This window comes from Perissodus microlepis, chromosome 23 (genome assembly GCF_051167445.1).
Source record: "Perissodus microlepis isolate ML-2025 ecotype Zambia chromosome 23, ASM5116744v1, whole genome shotgun sequence".
NCBI classification, from domain to species: domain Eukaryota; kingdom Metazoa; phylum Chordata; class Actinopteri; order Cichliformes; family Cichlidae; genus Perissodus; species Perissodus microlepis.
The window spans coordinates 13,182,836-13,206,546 of record NC_140482.1 but is presented as its reverse complement, the minus strand read 5'-3'; the positions used below and the strand labels follow the sequence as shown (position 1 = coordinate 13,206,546).

The following is a 23,711-nucleotide window of genomic DNA, read 5'->3' as shown; positions in this document are numbered from 1 at the left end:
CCGGGAGGAGGCCCCAGGGCAGACCCAGGACACGCTGGAGAGATTATATCTCTTGGCAGGCCTGGAAATGCCTTGGTCTTTCCCCAGGTAACCTGGAAGAGATGGCTGGGGAGAGGGAGGTCTGGGCTTCTCTGCTTTGGCTGCTGCCCTGTGACCTGGCCCCAGAGAAACGGAAGAGGGAGGGAGGCAGGGAGGGAGGCAGGATGGATGGATGGATATTTTTAATAAATTTGCATGAATTTCAAACTTTCATCACTTTCTTAATATGGGTCCAAGGGGTGAAAATGAATTTAATGCAATTTAGAATTAATCTGAAACATGACAAAACCTGGAAGAAGTGAAGTGCTGTGAATAATTTGGTGCACTGCAATATTTGCAATGCAATATGTATTATTAAAAATAAAATCACTCAAAAGAAATCCAGCTTAAGTGCATATACTGTACCTACACAGTATACTTTCTGTCTAGCCAAAGAATTTATAACACAAAAATGCCAGTTGGATCTATAAAGACATAGTTAATTCATCCATATATTTTTCAAAGCATAGTTGAATCCCAGATATTTATTAGTACAAGGGTATATGTATATGATATATGTTATATGTATATAGATTTACAATCATTTAAGTAAATTTCTGCAACAAAGAGACTGGAGGGGAGGGCATGCTGTGAAACAATTGGAAGCTGTAACTAAAGTCCTGGATGTGATTACTAGCCTCTTCCAGAGCTTTCCACAGGTCTTCATCTCTATGCTGGTTAAAAGGGTCCAGGTTTGTCCTCACAGTGCCAGTAAACAGAACTGGGTCCTGGAAAACAAAGAAGAGAGAAGTGAGGCAGAATCACAGATATACTTGATTTGAGCATAAATACAAGGTGTATTAATCAGTTTCATACTACACATTTTACATGTAAAATACAAAGAATTTTCATTTTTAATTAAATTAAATTTGCTTTCATTTTGTTTTTCTTGTTTTTAATTCCTCAGAAAATAAGCCTTGAAGCCCCATATTCTTTTACCACTGCTTGGCTTACAAACGAACAGATCCTTAGAGTCAAGGGTCACAGAGGAGTTTGTTTTATAACTTCAGCACTTTGCTACAAAGCTCTACATGCAGGTCCACACAAGTGTTACATTATAAAATCCTGCCAACAGGTGATGGTAACACGATAAGATACACGGCAGTGCATGGGCAGAAGCAAAGAAGAATGTGGGTACTAAACACAAGTGCAAAATTATGTAGGCCTACGATTTAAGGTCTCTCTCATCAGGCAGGTGTTCTGTGCAGCCACAATACATTTTCCTCATAAATTCCAGCTATGAAATGAAATATCAAAAAACAGAATAGGCAGAATAGGTGTCATCTGATGTTGTACCTGAGGAATGATGGACATCTTCTGGCGCAGGTCATGGAGGCCGATCTCAGAGGTCACAACACCGTCGATGTAGATCTTCCCCTGGGGCTCTGCCAGGCGGAACAGAGCTGAGACCAGAGAGCTTTTCCCCGCTCCTGTTCTACCCACAATACCAACCTGACCCAGAGGACACACAGAACATCAACAGCTGATCATCACCCAGACCCACCCACTATCTGTCTGCAAACAAATGTGTCACCTTCTCTTTGGCATGAAACGTGGCACTAATCTCTTTGAGGACCGGCGGTCCGTCTGTGTTGTAGAAGAAGTTCACTCGATCAAAGGTTATCATTCCTTGGCTCAGCCAATCAGAGGGAGGATGCTGCTGAGTTTCCCAGGGCCCTTCATTTTTTAGCTCAGTGTACTCCACCACCCTCTCCACTGATGTCATCTGAAAAAATCACGAGCTCCCTTCAGCAGGTCATAACAGCATGTCATGTGAATATCTGATAACAGAAGAAAAAAGCCTTAAATTTAAATGTCACTCTGTTTTTACCATGTTCTCCACCTCGGCACTTTGTCTCACTGTCCACTGGAAGTTTCCCATCAGTGTCACAGCATAGGTAAGAACCAGGCCTACCTCTCCAGCCACCAGCCCTAATAAATTTAAGAAGAAAAAAAAAAGACTACGTGAGTTTGTTCTTCTAAACCTATTTAACAAAATGTTGAATTGGCCAGTGTGCTGCCAGTTTAGCTTTTGTAGCTTTAGCTTGGACACAAGTATTGCAGTCAGTAACACATTTCCATCTTTACATAATTTTTAGTCAAATCGTTTTGTAACTGCAAAAGTACAAGATCATTGTGCAAAGAAAGTGACACTAGTAAGAGACATGAAAGCAAAAGACATATATTCACTGAGATGGTTCTACCCTCATAATATTAGGAGTGATCTTGATTCTTACTTGAGCTTTACAGCGAGACGAGTAAAGAAAAACACTTTTACCCAGTGGATCATTTATTCTGTTTTAGTTAAACCACAAAAGAGAAACTAAAACTTCATGCAGATACCAGATCTCTCACAAATTACATGCATCATTTGCAAGGTCTCCAATCATCAGGAGTCTAAGGAGCTTGGAAAGAAAAGCGTCTGGACTTCTTTAAATTTCCTTGAAGATGTTTCACCTCTCATCCAAGAAGCTTCTTCAGTTCTAAGAGTAATTGGTGGAGAGTCCCAGATTTATCTGAGTGTTCCCCCAAGAGGGACATGGACCCCCTGATGATCCTCTACCTAATCACACGAGCCAAGGTGTGAAAACGGGTGTGGGTCACAATCAACCAAGGTTTTGGGTGAACCCACTGTTAAGCCTAGCCCGACCCTAATCAGGAGCTTTAATTAACTAATTAATTTTAAAAAAGCAAAGCCAGTAACGTAACACCGTAAATAAGACAGGACTGAGACCTTGGTAAAAATCATGCGATGCCACACGATCGCTCTGAATCAAGATAGGAACAGAATTAATCAGTATTTGAGATTATTGATGGAGAGTTAAATGAATGGATTGTTCTTAATTCTTTACCATCTCTGAGTAATATCAAGCCAAATGCTGTGAGGGTAATAAATATGGAGCAAATGCTGTCGAGGCGTAGTGCAAACCAGCGGGAGGTCATCAGGAACAAAAACCAGGCCTCTGAAACAAAAGAGCAGAAAAAAACCTTGAGACTGAGTTATGCTGAGATTTGAACTTGAGTCAATAATACTCTAACAGCATTTTACAGCTCAGGGGTACAAAACTGCAAAGGCAGACTTATTTTTTGTATCTGGATTATTACAGGGCAAGTAATAGACCTGGTTTGTCGTTCAATTTCTTATTTGTCTTCTCTTTGCTTCGTTGAGCAGATACGTCATACATTGAAACCCTGACTGCAGTGGCCTGGGTTCCAGTCTTCACCATTTTGCTGTATGTCTTTCAAAAATGCACCATAGTAAAGTTGTCTCACAGAATTTTTGGACTTAACACTGAAAACTAATCAGTCACTTTACAAATTCCAGTCAGCCTGGAAAGTGTAAATGTTTATTCTTAAAGAGTAAACCTGAGTGCAGGTCCTGATGGGCATCAAAGTCTTTCTTTAACTTCTCTTCTGATCTGGAAGCTCTGATTGTAGAAAGACCATTAAGGGAAGAGGACAGGTGTGAGAGAACTGGACTCCGAGCTGTAGAAAGGGCAAAATGAAAAGACAAGAACTACTTTTGCCGGCCCTTTCAGATAATTTTTCCCCCCAAACAAATTATATAAATAATAAATCAACATACTTGTTGACTCAAGGCGTTTGATATCACGTGAGGTACGAAGGTACAAGCTCCTCAAATACAGAAAGATTAACAGGAGAGGCACAACAGGGATGAGGATGAGAGGAATAACTGAGGCTGCCACCGCGATAACGCCAACATTCTGTAAAAATAACTTAAAAAAAACATCATATAATGAAAAATAATGAAAATACTGAAAGATCTTGTTAAGTCAAAATAAAGAAAACATGGACAAAAGTAATGAGTGCTACACCTTCTAATCATTTAAGTAATAGTGGCAACAGTCAGTTCATGAAATTTCTTCCCTCCTAGATATTCACATTCAGCTTTAAGTGGAGCCATTTAGCAACCACAGCAACTCAAGCATGAAGTGGCAGAGTTACAGAGTGCCACTCTGCTGAGGCACATAGCGCGTTTAAAAAACTACCAGTGCTCAAAAAGCATACAAAAACTCTATGCTGGAAGTCCCAAAAACGTGATTATGTTCATCTGGACGTAGCGTTTTCAGTGGGAGAAACCTCTGGCAGAACCAGGCTCAGGGAGGGGCGGGGCCATCTGCCGTGACCGGTTGGGGTGGGAGAAGGAAAACAGGATAAAAGACATGCTGTGGAAGAGAGCCAGAGATACCTCCCCAACCTTATAAACAGCACATTTGCACAATGACTGAAACCAGCCCAATGAATGAACAATGGGCTGTGGAGTCAGTTCCTTGATTGTTAATATGCAAATTGCCATGACCATTGATCAACAATTACTGATCAAAGCCCACTGATCATTGATCAAGGGCATGGGTAAAATTCACAGAGAGTTGGGGAATGGCTGCAATCACAGCATTGTAAGATGGTGAAAGATGTACCCTTAGGCCTCCTCCTCGATTCAGAGATGGTCTTTCCCTTTTCACATAAATGGCCTCCTTGACTCCACGCTCAAACCAGCGTTCCTCCCTATCCAGGATGTGTACATCCTGTAAGAATGTTTAGCTGATTTTAGAGTTTAGAAATCTGTTAACATAGAATGTAGAATTATTGTAGAGACACTGACATTGCCCTCAATGTAATAAAGGCCTGATTGTGTCATGAACTTAGGAGTAGAGTATAGGAGACCCTCCCTAGTTGAACTGTGAAAGTAAAACAGAGAGGAGTTAATGCTGAGTGGAAATTCCCCAGAGAATGTTTGGGTGGGGGTCTCAACATTTGTAACTGGATAACTGTGGTCTGGAAGGGAGATGGGTTTTATGACCTCTAGGGAGTCACCTACACCCACAGTGTTTTAACTGTCACGCACACACATCCACACGCACACTCACTCATGTGCACTCACATAGGCATTCACGTGCTTGTGCACATAGACACAGACACAGAGTTTGCAGCACACCGTGGGGGGTTTTATGATGGGGACGCCTCTATAAAGCTGGCTGTAACTAACAAAGGGGTGAAGATTTTGCAGAGGGACACACCGGCCTCGTCTTCCCTTCTAGAAGTGCATGCTTAAATGAAGATGAATAAAGATGAATAAAGGTTTTGTGAAATAACTACTGAGTTCCGGTGCCGTCTCTGGAAGTTTCGACGAATAAAAGAACTGGGGTGAAACTGATTACGCAACAATCCTCATAAGCTTGGGGAAACCTGCAGTCAGTCCAGACTGAAGAAGTCACTTGGATGAGTGATGAAACGTTTCTCCCACAAAATGCTATGTCAAGATGAACAGAATCAATTTTTTTGGGATTTCCTTACCTGGATGATTGAGCATGTATGCTGGAAGGTTCATAGCATGGGTTTCTGTGGACAAGCAGCTCCTCTAAATGTAACATGGTGTAGGTGGCACAGTATTTTTGTCTATATATGTATATAATTTATGGTAGTCTTTACTTGATAGAAGTCCACAAAGGTGATAGGTAGCACGGAGTCCATTTGGCTGACGTCTTTGGAAAACCTGTTGAGTATTCTTCCTACAATGCAGACACAGTTTTAATTAACAGGACTATGTTGTCAAAGGGCAGAAAGTCAACTTGAAAATGTTCTGTGTTCTAAGTGGATGTGAGGCCTGCAGTTCAGACTTTAGGAGTTTCTGGCTAATGTGTGTGATTGCTTATTGAAAATGGTTTAAAAATTAAATTAAAAATTAAATTAAACCAAATCTGTGAGCAGATTGTGAAAAAATGACAGCTTTAAAGTTATGTCCTAGATGTTTATGCATTCTATTACAGAGATCTCAACTAAAGTAAGCAGGCTAACATGTTAATACCAGCCTTAAAAGCTTTCAATGTCTCCGCCGGTGTTATTGGATAGTTAGCAAGATTTAATTCTGCTGTTTGTCTTTTAAACATTGGGGATTGATACCTACGGATTTTCTAGTGAAACACTGCCCCAATTGGTGACAGTTTTGATTTATTTTTGAATTAGAGTCTTACATTTTACACCTTTAAACAATGGACCATGGTTCAGGGGGTTGGGAAGCTCATCTTGTAACCGGAAGGTTGCCGGTTCGATCCGAAGCTCTGTTTGTCTTGGTCGTTGTGTCCTTGGGTAAGACACTTCACCTAACGCCTACTGGTGATGGCCAGAGGGGCCGATAGCGCGATGTGGCAGCCTTGCTTCTGTCAGTCTGCCCCAGGGCAGGTGTGGCTACAACTGTAGCTTGCCCCCACCAATGTGTGAATGTGGGAGTGAATGAATAGTGGAATTGTAAAGCGCTTTGAGGGTCTAGAAAAGCGCTATATAAATGCAATCCATTATTAACAAACACTAGGCAGATAAATATGTGACTGTTTCCTCTTAAAAATAAAAATAAATCCTGTGTAGACCTCACCTATGGGGTTGATATCAAAGAAGCTAACAGGAGTGTGGAGCACAGCACTAAACATGCTGTTGTGCAGAGTCTGAGCTGATCTCACCAGCCCATGAAATATCACTAAACTCCTGGCAAAACCAAAGACCACAGCTGCTGCTGTCAAACCTAAAAGTAAACACAGCAGGACTATATTAAAAAAATAGTTTGGTATTTGATTTACAGCAGTATATTCTACCAAGTAATATAACATAATGGACACTAAACACACATGGTAGTCAACAATAGTATGTGAAGATTTAAGTAAGAACTACAGGACTGAAAGGCTTACCTGAATAAATGCTGAGGTAAAAAGAGAGATTAAACTCTTGGTATGAACTAGTAACATTCATTCCACTTTTAAGGCTAACAGCAGTGACTCTGCTGTTTGTGCCGTTTGTAAAATCATCTCTTGCCCTGTCAGGTGAGAAGACAATTAAACAAAGTGTGAAACATAAGAACACTTAAACAGTCTAATAAAATGTTCTGTAATTAAATGAATAGAAAAGTAAGCTACTGGCTCTACAGAACTGGACTAAAGTCCTGATCTACCACTAATTTCTTTATACTTTGCTAGGAAATGGGACACATGTGTAGTGAGTTATTGAAAACATACATAGAAATACAGAACAGAAGGAAAAAATAGATTTCTTTTTTTTGCCTTCTCACTGTCCCCAAAGCGCTTGCTGTTTTATCAAATCTCTTTGTAGGGCCTTTACATTATAATATATCTAAAAATGTTTTAGCTCCTTGGAAGCAAATTATAAAGAAATGAGGTGTATCTCAAGACTTGCACAGTATTACACAGTACTAAAAGTGTGTTGAGTTCTCACCAGTACACCAACCACCAGTCCTGAAGGATATATGCCACCTATTGAAAAAAAAAAAAACAATAAAAAAAAGGTTCAACTTGGTTTTGTTTCTTATGTTCACAATAAATAAAAACATAAAAAAATCTCCATTCACTTGCTAATGGTACCATTAGAGATCTGTGACTTACCTCAGCTAGAATACTGAGAAATACTATAACCATTAAAACCAGAAGGCTACAGCCTGCTGTGAAGTATGTAAAATAAATGTGACTGCTGACATTTCCTTCAGCTCGTGTCTCCTCAGCAATAGTTTGAATAGCTTCAACCTGCAAAACAAGAAATTATCCAGGCACATCTTTATACTTGAACATAGTTTTATTGTTTGTAATCTCAGAACAAAGCTGACACTTCATGATAGTGCATCTAAAAAAATATTAATGAGAAATATATATATCATGAAAACCTGACCTCAACTCAACAGAACACCTTTAGGATGAATTACAGCGAGGACCATGAGCTAGTCCTTCTTGTCCAGTGTCAGTGTCTGACCTGATAAATGTGTTTCTGGATGAATGGTCAAATGAGCAAATACTTTTGACAGTATAGTTTTTCCTTATATATTTGTAACGTGAAATTTGACTGAAAGGAACCATAGAGTAGGAAAAGGTGAGAATTCTTTCAAAGCTGTTGAAAGGATTGTGAAGAATAGCTGATTTAAGAAATTGGGAGACCTCACATGGAGTGGAAATGGACACATACAGATGAGCTGAAAGCTGCCATCAAAGCAATCTTAGCTTCAGTAACAACTTTATAGTGGCTGCATGCTGATTACCTACACACCACATTACATTGATGCAGTAATTCAGTGTTAAGTGTATAAGTCAGTGTATATGTACCATCCATTACCATATCATGTACCATGAATGAAGACCACACAGCACCATATCAGCTCAATAAAGCACTTCACTCTCAGACTGCAGGCTTACTTGTTATTGCTACAATATTTGGAAGGCAGAGCCTTCAGCTTTCAGGCCGCTCTCTGTAGAACCAGCTTGTTATCAGGCCTTTGCCAAACTTGATGGCATGCTGAAGAGGTAATCAAACCATTTGATTCAGCTGTGTTGGAGTAGGGATGCATCTAAAAGCTGCAGGACAGTAACTCTCGAGGACTGGGATTGGGCACCCCTGACTTAGAGTAAGTGAACTTCTCCAATAGCTACCTGAAGTTAGCATATCTTTTCTAGCCAAATGGCTATCAGGTAATATCTACAAATGTCACATATTAGAAGAAGTAATAAATTGACTTGTTTATATACCATGGTACCGTATAGAAACTTTAAAGAAAAAGAGAAAGGACAATGCATGGGGAGTCTGTGGAAATTAATTACATTTTTTAAAAACAGATTTTGTAAAAATAGCAATGTTCAGTCTCTTTAGTAAATATACATACAGGAAGATGGTCAGTGTAGGTGCTTTCTGGTGGAAGGGGGCAGTTGAGGAAACGGTGTGAACTGTGAGAATCATTTGTCCACCGACTTTGTAAAGACAGTTTTTCTGGGTCAGCAAACTGAGACAATTGCTCCTGCTCCTCATCACGTCTCAGCAGGGACACCATATCGAGGCCAGAGGACTGCAGCTCACTGTAGGTTCCCTGGACCATGATTTGACCCTAAAGATGCAACAAAGGAAATCAGTTACTGGACATCAAATCTAAGCTGTGTTCAAGTCCCAGCAGAAAACTGGGACATCTGGGCTTCCACTGTCCACTGTTCCATTGCCAAGGTTTGTCTGACCTGATGTCAGCTGAGAGCAGAAATGTCCAGGATTAGCAATTAAGATAACAATAATGTTAGCCTGCTGTTTTCAGGGAATGGTAAGATTAACATCAAAGTTTTATTTCACATTAAATGGATTAGTTAACATATACCCACTTGAGAGGATGGTCCACAGTCCTGTACAACCATGGTGTTGTGAGTGAAAGTGATGTTATGTTATGTTTATGCACAGAATGATTTTTGAAAGAGAAGATGATCAGAGTTCTTAAACTGAACTTAAAAAGTTGTGCATAAATGATCACAATGCATTTAGGTGTGGATGCACAGATTTGTAAAATGCTTCGAATTTGTTTTGATTTTAGAAATTTTTGAAATGTAACCATTTCTACATATAGAGGATTATGACTAACACTGATACAAGCGACAGCATTAAAACCACAGACAGATAAGATGAGTAAGCTCTTCTGAGAAACCTTGGATCCTGGCATTCACGGTCCTATATACACATATCACCATCTAAACAACAGGTTCTCAACAAGTGTAAATCAATCTAATGGACTAGAGCTGCCCAGTTTACAGCTAAACCAGCCCCAAACATGTCTTTTAAAAGCCAAAGCCCCAGCAGGCAACCCACAGGACCGATAATGTACATGAAACCACAAAACTGTCACAATCCTGGGTCTTCTGGCCCAATGTTTTGAGTATATATATATATATATATGTTTATGTTTAAGTATATTAGGTTCTCTAAGTTCAATTCTATTGTGCATAGGTTGCCGTTACAGTTCACTGTTTATTAGATTCCCCTTGTGTCTTCACCCCTGTTTTTTAAGTCTCCCTCACCCTTCATGTGTTTCATATCTGCGTTTCTTATGCTGTCAAGCTTGTGTTGTCACGTCTGTGTCTCGTTATGTTTCCCATTTTATTTTGAAGAGGTCTGGTGTCCCATGTTCTTCGTGTGCAGTTTTATTCTTCCCCTGTGACATGTTCATTTGTGTCAGCTGTGTCCCTATGTGTTTCCACTTCCCCTGATCATCTCCAGTTTGTGGTCGTCTGCTATGTTCATGTCATGTTTCCAGGTTTTTCTAGGAATCCATGCCAGGTCTCCATGTTCAAGGTTTGTCAGGTCATGTTTTAATCTTAGTTCACCCAGTTTAGGTTATTGTTTAGTTTCGTCTTTGCCTTTTGTCTTGTACCATTTTGCCAGCCTTAATAAACGGCTCATTTTTGCTACGCTCAAGTTTTGTCGGTCTGCACTCCACACAGTCAGCTTTGTAGCCGTGACATAAACAGCCCAGGTTCATTACGGAATGGGTGAGAGCTGTTTTTGTGGTTTTAATGTCGCAGCTGATTGGGTTATTGTGACCATGTCAGGCCAAGTCTGACCAACTAGGCAGGATTCTGCTGTGGGAATGCTTTATTTATTGCAATGGCATGGATAAGAAGCAGGAGGCAAGCTTCCTTCAAGCAATTTCTTTTACAAGGATACAAACCTCCTTGAGGACCAGGACCTGGTCAACTTCCCTCAGATGTTGCAGCTGATGTGTGACCAGGATACGACACTTGTTCTTCAGAAAGCCACAGATACACCTGATCATAAGCACAGACAGGTGTACACATTTCATAAATAAGAAGTGGAACTTTTCTCCTTTTAAAAATCTCATATAGGTCCATACTGCACGACACAACGCAGCTGTGTAATGCGAGCTCAGTCCTCCAGATCCAGATTCATTGTTTGTGTTCATTTAAAGTGATTACAATATTGGAACTATGATACATATATAGCTGACTTGTGTAGCATTTGAGTAAAAGAACATTTAAAAGGTCAAATGAGATGTGTGGCAGAAAATATATTTCTACAGGGGGGGAAAAGATAGTCTGTGGCTGTAATAGAGCAGAAAAGGATCTGTGTGCATCAGAGAGAGGTAACGCGTTACTGTAATCCGATTACTTTTTTTCAAGTAACAAGTAAAGTAAGGGATTATTATTGCAAAAAAGGTAATTAGATTACTGTTACTTTCCCATAAGTACGCTGCGTTACTGCATTACTAAAACCGTGATTTTTTTTTTTTTGCGAGAATGTCTCATGACAATGACGTAAGCGAGTGCAACGTTTGTGGCAACAGCTGTGTGCAGATCAAAAATGATAATATAATGTGTGTGGAAGAGAGTATGAGCGTGCAGCGTTTAAAGCGTGGAAGTACTGACCTCATTTTGAGTTTGATTCCGTAAAAAGTGACAAAAACATTAGCGTCTGCTGCTCACTGCGTGGGAAGAAAACTTCTTTTTTACAGCGAAAAAAACCCCTAAACTTCCGAACATGCACCAAATACGCTGCCACGGGAATGTGAAACTCCCAGATTCTTCCACTGATTGCTACGACACACCTGCACCAGGGCAAACCTCCGCCTGCCCCACTCCTGCTATACAGGTGAAAATAGAGCAACAGGACCACTGAGTCTTTGATTTTATTTATTTTCTGCTGTATTTTACTTGCATCTATTTGAAAAAACCTATTTTATTTTATGTGCTGGAATATACAGAAAATAGGTTTAAATGTTAAACAAATTTCTTCCAGTCAGAGAATGTTGCATATAATTTAATGTTTGCTTAAAACATTAAAACTAATAAAACAAGTTTTAAAAAGAGACTTTTTCATTTGATTACATTTTATATGATGGATTATGCAGAAAAAGTAGAATTTGGCTGAAAGATCTATTGCTTTATTACCTATTTAGGGTGCAAAATGTTTTAAAAAGTAACTAACTAATTACTTTTGAAAATAAGTAATGAGCAAAGTAATGGGATCACCCAACTGAGAGGCTTTAAAAGGGCCGCTAACAGTTAAATAATTCTTTTTGGAACTGCCAATCATGCAAAGCAACTCTACTGGGGTCCTGAAATAAAAATCATGGCTCGATGTGAGCATAATAATCCCACTTCTAAGTTTATCAGAGATAGTATTGTTGGGTCTTTACTTTACAGTATAAAGTGCCATGAAATGGCCGGTGTTGAAATGAAAACTCAAATTCTGTCACCTAAATCTAACCTTACGATTAATAATTCCCTTAGTTTCTATAAAACAGAGATAAGTAGCATGTAGAATATACTATACATCAGCGGTCCCCAACCTTTTTTGCGCCACGGACCGGTTTATGCCCGACAATATTTTCACGGACCGGCCTTTAAGGTGTCGCGGATAAATACAACAAAATAAAACTAGTACCGGTACCGAAAAAAAGAAGATTTATTCATAACACACGTGAAAAGACCAAGGAAAACCAAGTAAACGATAAAAACTATAACAAAATAACACTGAAAACTGATAAAAACCCTGAAAACTATACATTTCACACCTGAGCCTCAACTCTCGTGGGCCGGTACCAAACGACTCATGGACCCGTACCGGTCCGAGGCCCGGGGGTTGGGGACCGCTGCTATACATAATGTATATGGATACATATGGGTATCTCTTCGGGACACAGAGAATTGTGAGCAGTCATTACTTGTCGAAAAGATGTTTTCCAACTTCTGCATCCACAGCACTTAAAGGGTCATCCAGGAGGTAGATGTCTGCATCCTCATACACAGCCCTGTAAAAATAAGTGCTTTGATTATGCCATATGAAGTAGAACAACTATAACAACAGCAGTGTGCATACGTGGAGGGTTAAAAAAAATTGCCCGAACATGTAACTTTTTACTGCCTCTACCAAATTCAAATCTGTTGAGGATTATACTAAAAATGGAACCTCTCTCCTGTGCATAACAATGACGTAACTGCTGGGACTGTCCTCGTACCTCGCCAGGTTTACACGAGCTTTCTGTCCCCCACTGAGTGTGGCTCCTCTGTCTCCAATCAGTGTCAGGTCTCCATCTGGGAACATCTCCAGGTCCTGCACAAAATGTAGGTGTAACACAAATAAATGTGAATGCCAAAAGTAGAGGAACATTTTTGTCATTTAATAAATATTGGCAGTTTGGTTTTGTTCTTCAGAATATTAGCAAAATAGGCTATCCTGTACTATAAGCAAAGATGCAGATTCCAGGACAAGTATTAATGATCGAAACGCAGACTAGGCATTAAAAACAAAAGAGGAAAGGAAAAGCCTGAGAATAACTAGCAAAGAAACTATGAATACAAAACATAAAATCAGAATGAAAACACAGAAAATTGCAGAGAGTGTGAGTCCAAAGCAGAAAACGCTGGGTACAAAACCCAGAATCATGCCTAGAAGAAGCCTGATTTGTGGACCTGCATCTGCTTCTCTGTAAAGTTCAGGTCCATGAAATCCAAAAGCTTCTCAGTAGTAGTCCAGGCTTTAGAAGCTTTTCAGTCATAGTCATAGTCAAATAGTATTTCTACATTGTCATGAACACAACATTCAGCTTTGATTGAACACATTAGCTCACCTTCTTCAGAGCACAGGCTCTAAGGACCCGCTCATATTTCTTGGGGTTAAGTTCTCTCCCAAAAAGGATGTTGCTGCGAATGGTTCCAGGGAACACCCACGGTTGCTGGGATGCGTAGGTTAGCTGACCTTTGACCTTCAGTGTGCCTGTGTCATGAGGAAGCTCTCCCAGGATTGCACTCAGCAGGGATGACTGAGGAAAACATGGATGTCATGCATGTAAGCTGGGTAAATTGCATTTTTTTGTTTTTGTCAGTGACAAATACATGCAGACCCCTGCAATGGTTTGGCACTTTGTTTCCGAGTTGCTATGGTGCAATGGCCCAGACAAATTCTGGACCTCAACACAATTGAAACACCTTGGCAGAACCATAAAAGAGCTGTGTATAAACATATGCCTCTAAACCTGAATAACGACTGATAAAGTCATAAAGATCAGATTATGTCTAGCTACTTTTGCTAAAGGTGAATCTACAAGGTACTGAATCATGGGCCACATATTTCATAGGACTCTATGCAGTAACATCAAAAAAAACAAAAACAAAAAAAACAAGGCAAAAAACCTCCACTCTTTTACAAATCAAATCAAGTAAACTGCTAAAAGAAAGAATTAAAGGATTTTTTTAAATAAATGTTGATATTGATGTGATCAGTCAAATAGCAGAGGGGGTTGTTAGTCGATACCTGGACCCTACAGAGATTGCACAGGTAGTCCATCTCCCACATGGTAAAACGGTAAATGAGATTCCAGGAGACAAGCAAGTGTTCTAGGAAAACTGGGCAAGGCTGTAGAAGGCCCTTAACCCATCATCAGGACTGGGATCTGCTCCGTTTTACAAAGACAAACTGGATGAGCACTGCCAAAACCCTACAAAATGACAATAATGGCGCCAGAGAGCCCAGTGCCCTCTGGTAAGCCCTGTGCTCACCACCCAGCACCATGGAACCCAACTAACGTTTGCCATAGAATACCAGAATTGGTAGGTCCTCCACTTGCGCGCTGTGCTTTTCAAAGATGAAAGCAGGCTTATCCTGAGCACATGTGACAGAACTGAAAGGGTCTGGAGAAGTCGTGGAAAAACGTATGTTGTGTAACATCATTCAGCATGACTGGGTTGGTGGTGAGTCACTGGCATATTGATAGAGGGATGCACAAACCTCTACAGGCTAGGCAACGGCACCCTGACTTTCATTAGATATTGTGATAAAGTCCTTGAACTTTATCAGACCATATGCTTGTGGGTCCTGGATTCTTCCTGGTGCACAGCAATGTCCAACCTCATGTGGTGAGAGTATGCAGGCAGTTCTTGAAGGATGAAGGAACTAATACCACTGACTGGCCCCCACAGTCACCTGACCTAAATCAATAGAACACCTCTGGGACATTATGTTTCAGTTCATCCAATGTTGCCAGGTTGCACCACCTAACATATTACTCAGTGCACATCAGTAATGATGATTTTTTTTTTCCCCATTGAGATCTGATATGTTATTAAAGTGATTATTTTTTGAGCAGTGTATAAGAATCCGGTAATAAACCGTTAGGTTAAAGACTCCTATAATCTTAGGGTGGATGCTAAGATAGATTACACAAGTTTACTGACCTTTCCGGCCCCCACTGGTCCGATTACAGTCAGAAGTTGATGTGACTTTGCTGTGATGGAAACTTTCTGAAGAGATGGTGCATCCAAACTCTAAACAAAGACAAAAATGGCAGCAAGTACTACATCAAACTATAAAGTTTGCAGGAACAGTCATTGTTCTACAACAATATGTTACACTGCTACGAAATATATTTATTTACCTTATCCCAGTAGCAGGTCAGTTTCTCGATCTCAATAGAGTTTCCCCCCTTTTCCGCCAAAGGCAACATAATATTTTTTCTCTCAATCTCTTCCAGAAGGAGAAAATTCTGGGAAAATGATATACATGGTTTTACACCAGCTTTGGAAATTGCTTGACTATCTTGGACATGACTACTGGATTGCCAACTTTTCCTACAGTTTATGACAGAAATTAATTACCTTAATCCTGCGAATGCTCACCACAGTCTCTGACAACTTCTCAATGGCCAGAGGAAAGAACAGGGTCAGGGTGACCTTAATTGTACCATACAGGGACATGGTGACAAACACCTGGCTGGCAGTCATGGTGTTCCCCAAAAGAGTGTAGACCATGAAGGTAACAAAGATTATGAGCTTGCTGCTGGCAAAGAAGGAAGCCATGTTGAGTCCTCGTAAGTAGGAGCTCTTTAATATCCGACTGATTTCTTTCCTACAAACATAAGAGAACATATGTAGATGGATTACATAGTTGAAGCAAAGTTTTAAGTTTAAATTTGGCAGGATGTTGAGCAACATCTGTTTCACTTTGATATGTCTATGACAGTAATTATATATTTAATTTTTAATTTATGAAGGAAAAAGGAAAAAAAAGTCAGAGTGTAGCTTTTTGTGAATTCCCATGTTCTCCCTTTTCCTGCATAAGTTCTGCCTAAGTACTCTTGGTTATCCAATACAGCAGGATCCAAACCTCCGACTGAGTTTAGGGGTCACTCTTGATATGAGTTTCAGCAGGAGGACAACAGTACCAATTAAGAACACCCCATAAAATAAAGTAGTAATATAAACTTTTTCACAAATTGAAGAAAAGACAAGCAAACATAAAATGTAAACATGTTGCAAAAGGAGGATTTATGTAAGAGTTGTAGCATTTGCACCTATGTGAAAAATGTGGAAATCCTAAGTGATTTTCAGAAAAGTTGACCTCTGACCTTGGGGTTAAGGTCAGCGGGATTTGAACTTATCTGAGATTTCTAGTAGGTGCATCGTTGGTCTGAATTTGAAAATCCTATGTCGCCTCACTCTGGAGTTCATTCACAAACTTGGTATTGTCGTCCTCCCTGTGTTTTGACGACAATACCCCGTGAGCCTGTCAGAGCTGAGGGCTAAATCAGTTGATGATGGAGAGGGGTACCAAAAAAAAGGATAATATATGCAATAGTATTCTGCTGGTTCAGAAAATGATTCCTGTCAAAACAATACCAGTTTGTCCGTGATTCTCATCCTTACTTTCTAACTTCAGTCACCAGGGCTGAGAACCGTTTCTCCCAGACATACATCTTGATTATCCTTATGCCAGACACCACTTCATTCATGATACGGATTCTGCTGTCAGTAAGGACTGCTGTTTTGCTTCTGCCAAAAAACAACAACAAAAAACCCCACAACATGTCATTGAGTCCGCTAGTTTTCCTAATGATACGTTATAAATAACATATTAGTGCATGAGAAAATAGACACAGTCATTGAACATTGTTAAACAGGTCCTGTCATGGTCCTGGGTTTGGACTCGGGTTTCAGAGTTTGGAACTTGTTTTAAAATGTTTTTAGATTTATAGGGAACGTTTAGTTCTTAGTTCTAATCTTTTTAGTTCAAGTTTCTATTTCTGTTGGTTGGGTTGTTCTTCATTGTCTGATTTCCTTTGATTCATTCTTGTTGGCTCTTGTTCCCTTATTTCCTCTCCTTGTTTTTAGTTTGTCATATTGAGTGTTTCGGTTATTCATTCGCTGTTTTATTTTGGTTGTCATTTGTTTCTTGGGTCTTGTATTTAGTTTTACTTTCTTTTGTAATCATCTGATTAGTTTCAGCTGTGTCTTGTTTCCCTGGTGTTTCCTGTCTGATTTCTACATTAGCTCCGGTCTTGCAAAATATTTGCATGGCTTCAGTATCAGCTTTAACATTCCCTGGTTATCTAGGTGGACATAAAAAACACTAAAGTTAAAAATGGGAGTCCTACAGAGGAGTTTATGTGTGGGTTTGTATGCATCAAATGTATCTAATGCCAAAGCAACCAGGTTTAGGATTTCTATGACTGCAGTAAAATTCCCTCCATCCATCACTTACTCATCTGACCCAAAGAAAAAATTAACATAGGACAATCCTTAAGGCTACGATGAAGGTCATTACTAATACAGACTGATTATACAGAACCTTAAACACACTTCGATCAGGTAATAGAGCTCATACTCTTTAGAGAGATCATATAAATCTACATTCTTCATGAAATGCAACAACTCAAAAAAAAGTAGTTTTTGTCACAGTGGTGTGATGATCAGCTGTGCACTTAGCATGCTGAGGTTAAAAACTCAAAATGGATACAGTACAAAAGGCTAAAAGCCAAAAAAAAAAAAAGTTACACAGAGAGTATTTTGGGAAATTTGTTGAGAGTTGAGATGTCAGTGGAGGAAATTTTTTGACTCAGTCGTCTGTGCCAATCTTTCTGTAATTGAAACCGAGTTAGGAAGAACTCTGCAGAAGTTCTGTAAAATAATGTGCCCACAGTAAGAAAACAAGAGAAACAGAAGGTTTTCTGTGTATTAACAAACACTTCCTGCTTTATAATTACAGGAGAGTCTGGGCAATGAGCTACCAGAACATTTTGTGTAATTTCAAACATTTCTTACAATTGAATTTGTGCGAACATGTCTTTCATTTACTACAGCAACATTTCTTTAGAAAAGAAAAATCACAGCGCCACTCGTCCAGCCTGCTTAAGATCAAAGTAAGTTGTATGTGGCCCTCAAGGTAAAATGAGTTTGACCTCCTTGGTTCACGAAGTACCAGAGGAGGGCAGCAATGCACCTTTGTGTCTAAAATCCAAGAAGAAGTCTGGCAGTCTGCCTGTTTAACCACCTTTGTGTGTCTCAGTTCGGGTTTTGGAATTTCCTGGATTAGTCTTTTTTGTGTGTGGATATTTTGGAGCTTGTGAACATCGGGCTTCTACTTTAATAAAAAGGTCTGTTTTACATTTGCCCAATTTGCCTATGAGTCCTGCAGTCGGGTCTTGTTTAATGCTGGATGTTGAGAGGTGTATAGATTGAAAGATCCATGTACTTCTCCAGTTATCCTTTACCTGAAGATGCCAAAGAGTTTTCCAAACCAGGTCTGTATCGGCATCATAACTGCAATTGTTGCCACACCTGCCAGGCACGAGGGGCCGATCTCATACCAAAGGAAAACGATGATCACCATTGCTTGCAGAGGTCCCGCCCACAAGTAGTGCAGTCTGAGTGTAATCTGTAGAGGTCATTATAAATGACATTTTGAAAAGTGTGTGACATTTGCAAGTGGCAGTCACAACTTGGATAAAACTGTCAGTCACCATAAAGATCCTGTAATGTAAGCAAACATAGATGCCCAAGATTTGGAGAAATGTGCTAATGGTCAACAAATTTTAGGAATACTTAAGGTGTCTCAATAAAGTGTTGGGTAACTACATGCCGATAGAACAGCTTTAAGATGCTTGTGATTCTCGTGTGACTGCAATCACCCTCACATGTTAATCAGTCGTGTCAGGCTTTAAGCTATCCCAAAAATGATTCCTTTGTGGCATTAACAAAATAGCCGCAGAGACTTGCTTTTAATGCCTGACTGCAGTTAACCAGGGTGGATGAGCGTGTTTCATTTATGGAAGTACAGATGTTTTATTCAGATGCCTGCCTAATATTTTTTGAAAACAACTTCCTGTGAATTAGACAAAAGTAAACTTAATTGTCCTACCCATACAAAAATTGCCTATATACATCCTTATGACATAGCTAGCTATCAGTGGAAGGTTTGCTCTCAGTCAATCTCATTGGTTAGAAGTTATTGTGAGGTCTTGTATTAGCTCAAAATCAGTCATCTTGTGATGCCAGCGTCTGAACAGGGACTCGCCAGACCTTATGCTCTATAGATGGTGTGCTGTAATTCTGGAAGTGGACAGCAATGTTTCGTCATACAATAAATGTGATCTCTCTGGACAACTTTGTATTGATTTGCTTTATATTGACACTTCCAGACCTCTTCCCTGCCCTATATATAACATCAAGCAGAGGGTCAAGAGTTCAGATTTTTCATCTTTATCATTCTCCTGTGGCAAGTTAGTGTAGTTACTTTTAAATAATATCTAAAAAAAAACTGCATTTACCACAAATACCCATCTACTCAAATACCTAATGAAAAAAGGTTTCAAAGGGTACATCCAGGTTAACCCTCTGTCCTTCTGTTGTCTCGGTTACAATTCTCCAAACGTAGTTTCGAGTGGGTTCTTGACCCTTAAAAATTTAGGTCATCTGTTGCCTTACCTCATCAAAATGATTAACATCATTTGAAAGTAGGTTCACTATTTGACCGGTGGTTGTTCGTCCGATGGATTCAGTGCTGAGACCAAGAGCCTGATGAGAGCATTTTTACTTAACAGCTTGAAAAATTTACAAAATTATTCTGAGAGTTGTGAGCTCAAAAAATCTGCATCTCTTGTGCAAATTTTCTGAATCTTCACTGACCTTCCTGTAGATCATGTGACACATAGCCACTCTAATCCTCATGCCTGTTCTTTGGACATGATAGTAGTAGAGATGTTGGAGGATAGTCAGTCCAAACGTGGAGATGGACATCGCAGCAGCGTAAACATACGCCATGCAAAGACTCCTCTGATCATCTGGGTGATAATTCTCAAAGAAAAAGATTATTTTTCCCAGAAGAAGTGGCTGGATCACTTTGATTGCCTCCTTTACGACAAAGACAATAAATACATAATGGAATATGCAAACAAGCTTCACTCTATCCATTACTAGTACTGGATGTGGTAAATTGGTTCAAATATCTGCTAGTAATACAATAATACAGTAAAATTACAATATTCCTTTTTATTTTAACTCATCTGAAATAATATGGCCAGAAAACCGCACAAAATCTCAAATACGACCTGTGCATGAATGATTGTTTTAACACTGGTGCCAATTGTAAATATTCACAACATACCAGAAAAAATTCAAATAGGCCGGCTAATGCATAGGACTTTCCATAGCACTTTATAAGAACCCTGGAGAGCTGCGGCTTCCGTAGTTCCTTTGAAGCCTTTTTTACTTCCTCGTTCCAACATCTGCAAATCAAATGAATTTATTAGTTGAGCCCAGGATTTATAACCACATTTCCAAAAAAGTTGCAATGCTGTGTAAAATATAAACAAAATCAGGATTTAATCATTCTTAAATCTCATCCATATTTTATTCACAATAGAAGGTAGATAACCTGTTACATGTTAAAACAGAGGTGCTTTACTATTTTATGAAAATTATTTGCATTGAAATTTGAGTAAGGTAAGTGGCACTAAAAAGAAACAACTGGAAGACTTTGAGGCTAATTAGGTTAATTGGCAGCAGGTCAGTAACACAATTATCAGACCCTCGAAAGCGCTTGATATTACAAGCAGTGGCAGGTTGACAGAATGGCAATCCACACTATAAAAAAATAAAACATTAACTTGAAACAAACAGACACGTTTCTTAACCAGCACCACTTCTGGTTTTGTCACATTAGCCTTTTGCTGAAGTACCTCTGCAGCTCCTCTCCCAGGGTTTCAGACCGATCCTCCGGAAGGACACTGTACATGTCACTTCTCTCGAGCCTGTGTTTTTGGCCAAGCTGTAACAGGGGGTTTAACCAACTGAAACAGAAAAAAACAAACCATTTCCATCTGGCAGAGAGAAATACAAATCACTGTGGTTTAGAAAAGACATATCTAAGCTGACTGTGAATGTCTGAACTATTTGTGATTAATGAGTTATTTGGAGAAACAGTGTTTCTAGTGATGGACTTGGAGGATCTCTTAAAGCTAATGCTGTTCACACATCAACATTTAAAATTACAATGTAAATTCACAGGTATCCAGCTTCTTGAATTAATAAGCAAGTGATGATGATCAGTGTATGAATAACTAATAAGCACAGGAAAGCAACTGGTGCTGAAAGAAAAAGACAGCTCTTTGAGGCTGGCTGTGGGAATGAATCAATCTGCATACGCTGACTTCACACTGCTAATGACTACACCCACTTCTATATAGTCTATACATAAACCTTTAAAAAAGCAGTGTGTACGACTTACTGACAGCTAGTGGTGAAGTTGCAGATAGCAAACAGCTGCTCTGGCCTCGCCTTCATCTTCCAAGCAAATAGGAATACTTGCTGTGACTGCTAAACATGTTAAATGCCGTCTGTGAAACGAGAGAGGGCCCTGGTTTGGTTCTCCGTAAAGCCTTAAAGAGTTCACTGAAGTCACTTAGTGAGCTCATTGCAATAGTCTCTTCAGTTTTCTCCAATAAAAAGAAATGGCTGATTAAACTAGATGTGCAATAAAGAACGTGTTTTAATTTCTATTTGCATGAAAGCTTTTCAAAAATACTTGAGTGCCTCAGACTTTGTGAGAGCATCAGTTTGCACATCGGAATGCCCGTAGGGGATATATCACGTGATGTCCTATATGTAACTGACCCATATTTGTTATGTACAATATGTACAAGCCCCTATGCGAAGGGGAAGCCTATATTCAGTCACCTATGGAATATGGACAGTTTACATTTGACATTTATAGAACGAGTGACTTACACTCTCCCTGTAGATATAACGGGCCTTTTTTAAAAGCCCACTTTAAAAAGATCAAAAGATCCGCAGGCCCTTTAAGTTCTAACCTATTTGATTTCTCAGTAACTTGTTACCCGAGTCTTCTAGTCGTTACTGAGTACACAAAAATAAAAATAAAAATTCCCTCTTCGCTCCTAAATTCCGATTCATCTCTATGATATACTTTATTCCCATTTCAGACTGAACGCTTTAAGTGCTGTCACTCAGTGCTGAAAATTTGCAGAAACTTTCTTCTTCTTTCTTTTGACTGATATACTAACAACATGCTGAGGAATCCAATATCTTCATTAATGCACTTACCACAAAAAGACCCTTGAAAAAAAGCTGGCAGTGGCCAAAGGATTGCGCCTGCTGTCTGCCTTTGTAGTCTCCATATTAGATGGGTGCTCTGAGGCTGCTGTCTGTACCCATCTGTACACCGTGTTCACTCAGGGATGACTTCAATCACTAAATGTATAGTTGGCTTGCATCATGTAAAGCCAAGACTGCTGAAGCTGTTCTGTGTTTCACTAAACTGTCTCCACCTGTTCCCAGGTGTAAATGCACAACAAGAGGCAGAGTGTTTAACTAAAGTAGAAATGGGCCTAGTGAGCTTTCTGAACCTCCAATGGAAAAAAAATCAATGGAAATAACCGCGTACATGTTTGAAATAAAATAACTGTCATTTAATGTCACGGACAAGTGTTTAAGTCGGCATTTTCAGTGACAATTTCACGTTACAAAACAAATCTGAACGAGTTGCACTTTAACGCACCATTTAAGCAACGCCTATAGTCAGATACAGTTATGAAAGTGCAATATCGAGGGCCCCGGTTTTCACGTGTTTCCACCTACTGATCCTCACGTGCAGTAGCTGGTGTCTGGGGACAGCGCGAGCACCTGGAGTCTGGGCCGTCTTCAAAGTTCAAAAGACAACTTCGTCCAAATGATATCAAACTTCACTGTTTTCACTCCATCTGTCCATTTTATGCCAAAATGTCCATGCAAATAGTGCAGAGAGTCTCACCGGGATGCATAGTGGCATTATACAATAGGACGTCACATCAGGGCTGCTGTTGCCTGCTCCTGAGTTTAGCAGACTACAGAGATTCTGTCCCTATACCAAAGCACTATGTTACTTAAGTTTTGCATCTTCATGAGACACCAGCAATGCACAGAAGAGACAGCTGCTCTAACCAAGTAAAGACCCATCTCTCACTTAGACAGCTAAACTGAAGCCATAACCTCTGCTGTGATGACACAGCATTTTTGGACTGTCAGATCTCATTTAGTAAAAATGAGAGTCAAGATTTAGTTTCTCCTTAAATCAGAGCCAAGAATTAAATACCTTATAACAATATCCAATTTTAGCTCAAAGACACGGAGACAACTTTGCCAAAAGTGTTACAAATGTATGTGATATGATCCACAAGCCTGAACTAAGTGTACACCGTGATTTGTGTGTAACTTTTGAGGGTTAACAAATGAGCGCTCCAGTCCACACACAGACATGCACCTGAACACATTGCGATCATTTGCGCACAACTTTTTAAGTTCATCATTTAAGTTCTCTTTGACAAAGGTTCCTGTGCGCACACGTAACGTCCCTCCTGGTCGCTTACAAAACCTTAAACGGATGCACACGAATCGTTGATACCCACAGATTGCGTTACATGCCCGGGAGAGGTTCTGAGACGACTGTCAGGCGGCTGCTTCGCACAAATCCAAAAATCTAAGCTACGTTCATGGCCCAGTGGAAAACGGAGACATCTGGATTTCTAT

General features: G+C 39.7%; 1 protein-coding gene across 3 annotated transcripts in view; it reads right to left on the bottom strand.

The window, feature by feature from the left end:
- Window positions 1-23,681, bottom strand: part of LOC146361017 (ATP-binding cassette sub-family C member 4-like) — a 30,685-nt gene extending 7,004 nt beyond the window's left edge. The window contains exons 1-27 of one of the 3 annotated variants that reach the window (XM_084920539.1): window positions 22,251-23,681; window positions 20,867-20,977; window positions 20,293-20,413; window positions 19,815-20,039; window positions 19,614-19,703; window positions 18,401-18,564; window positions 16,557-16,682; window positions 15,510-15,759; window positions 15,290-15,397; window positions 15,090-15,179; window positions 13,487-13,678; window positions 12,875-12,969; window positions 12,581-12,667; window positions 10,568-10,664; window positions 8,750-8,968; window positions 7,488-7,625; window positions 7,321-7,358; window positions 6,780-6,904; window positions 6,470-6,616; window positions 5,530-5,609; window positions 3,665-3,815; window positions 3,445-3,564; window positions 2,931-3,041; window positions 1,910-2,010; window positions 1,613-1,804; window positions 1,375-1,530; window positions 717-806 (exon numbers count right to left, since the gene is read on the bottom strand). In XM_084920539.1, the coding sequence (XP_084776665.1) occupies window positions 717-806; window positions 1,375-1,530; window positions 1,613-1,804; window positions 1,910-2,010; window positions 2,931-3,041; window positions 3,445-3,564; window positions 3,665-3,815; window positions 5,530-5,609; window positions 6,470-6,616; window positions 6,780-6,904; window positions 7,321-7,358; window positions 7,488-7,625; window positions 8,750-8,968; window positions 10,568-10,664; window positions 12,581-12,667; window positions 12,875-12,969; window positions 13,487-13,678; window positions 15,090-15,179; window positions 15,290-15,397; window positions 15,510-15,759; window positions 16,557-16,682; window positions 18,401-18,564; window positions 19,614-19,703; window positions 19,815-20,039; window positions 20,293-20,413; window positions 20,867-20,977; window positions 22,251-22,324 (3,498 nt within the window). In that variant the 5' untranslated portion in view covers window positions 22,325-23,681. Of the gene's footprint in view, window positions 1-716; window positions 807-1,374; window positions 1,531-1,612; window positions 1,805-1,909; window positions 2,011-2,930; window positions 3,042-3,444; window positions 3,565-3,664; window positions 3,816-5,529; window positions 5,610-6,469; window positions 6,617-6,779; window positions 6,905-7,320; window positions 7,359-7,487; window positions 7,626-8,749; window positions 8,969-10,567; window positions 10,665-12,580; window positions 12,668-12,874; window positions 12,970-13,486; window positions 13,679-15,089; window positions 15,180-15,289; window positions 15,398-15,509; window positions 15,760-16,556; window positions 16,683-18,400; window positions 18,565-19,613; window positions 19,704-19,814; window positions 20,040-20,292; window positions 20,414-20,866; window positions 20,978-21,414; window positions 21,566-22,250 lie in introns of those variants that run through there. The other 2 variants (XM_084920541.1, XM_084920540.1) reach the window with 2 other exon arrangements.
- Between the last annotated feature and the right edge of the window lie 30 nt (window positions 23,682-23,711).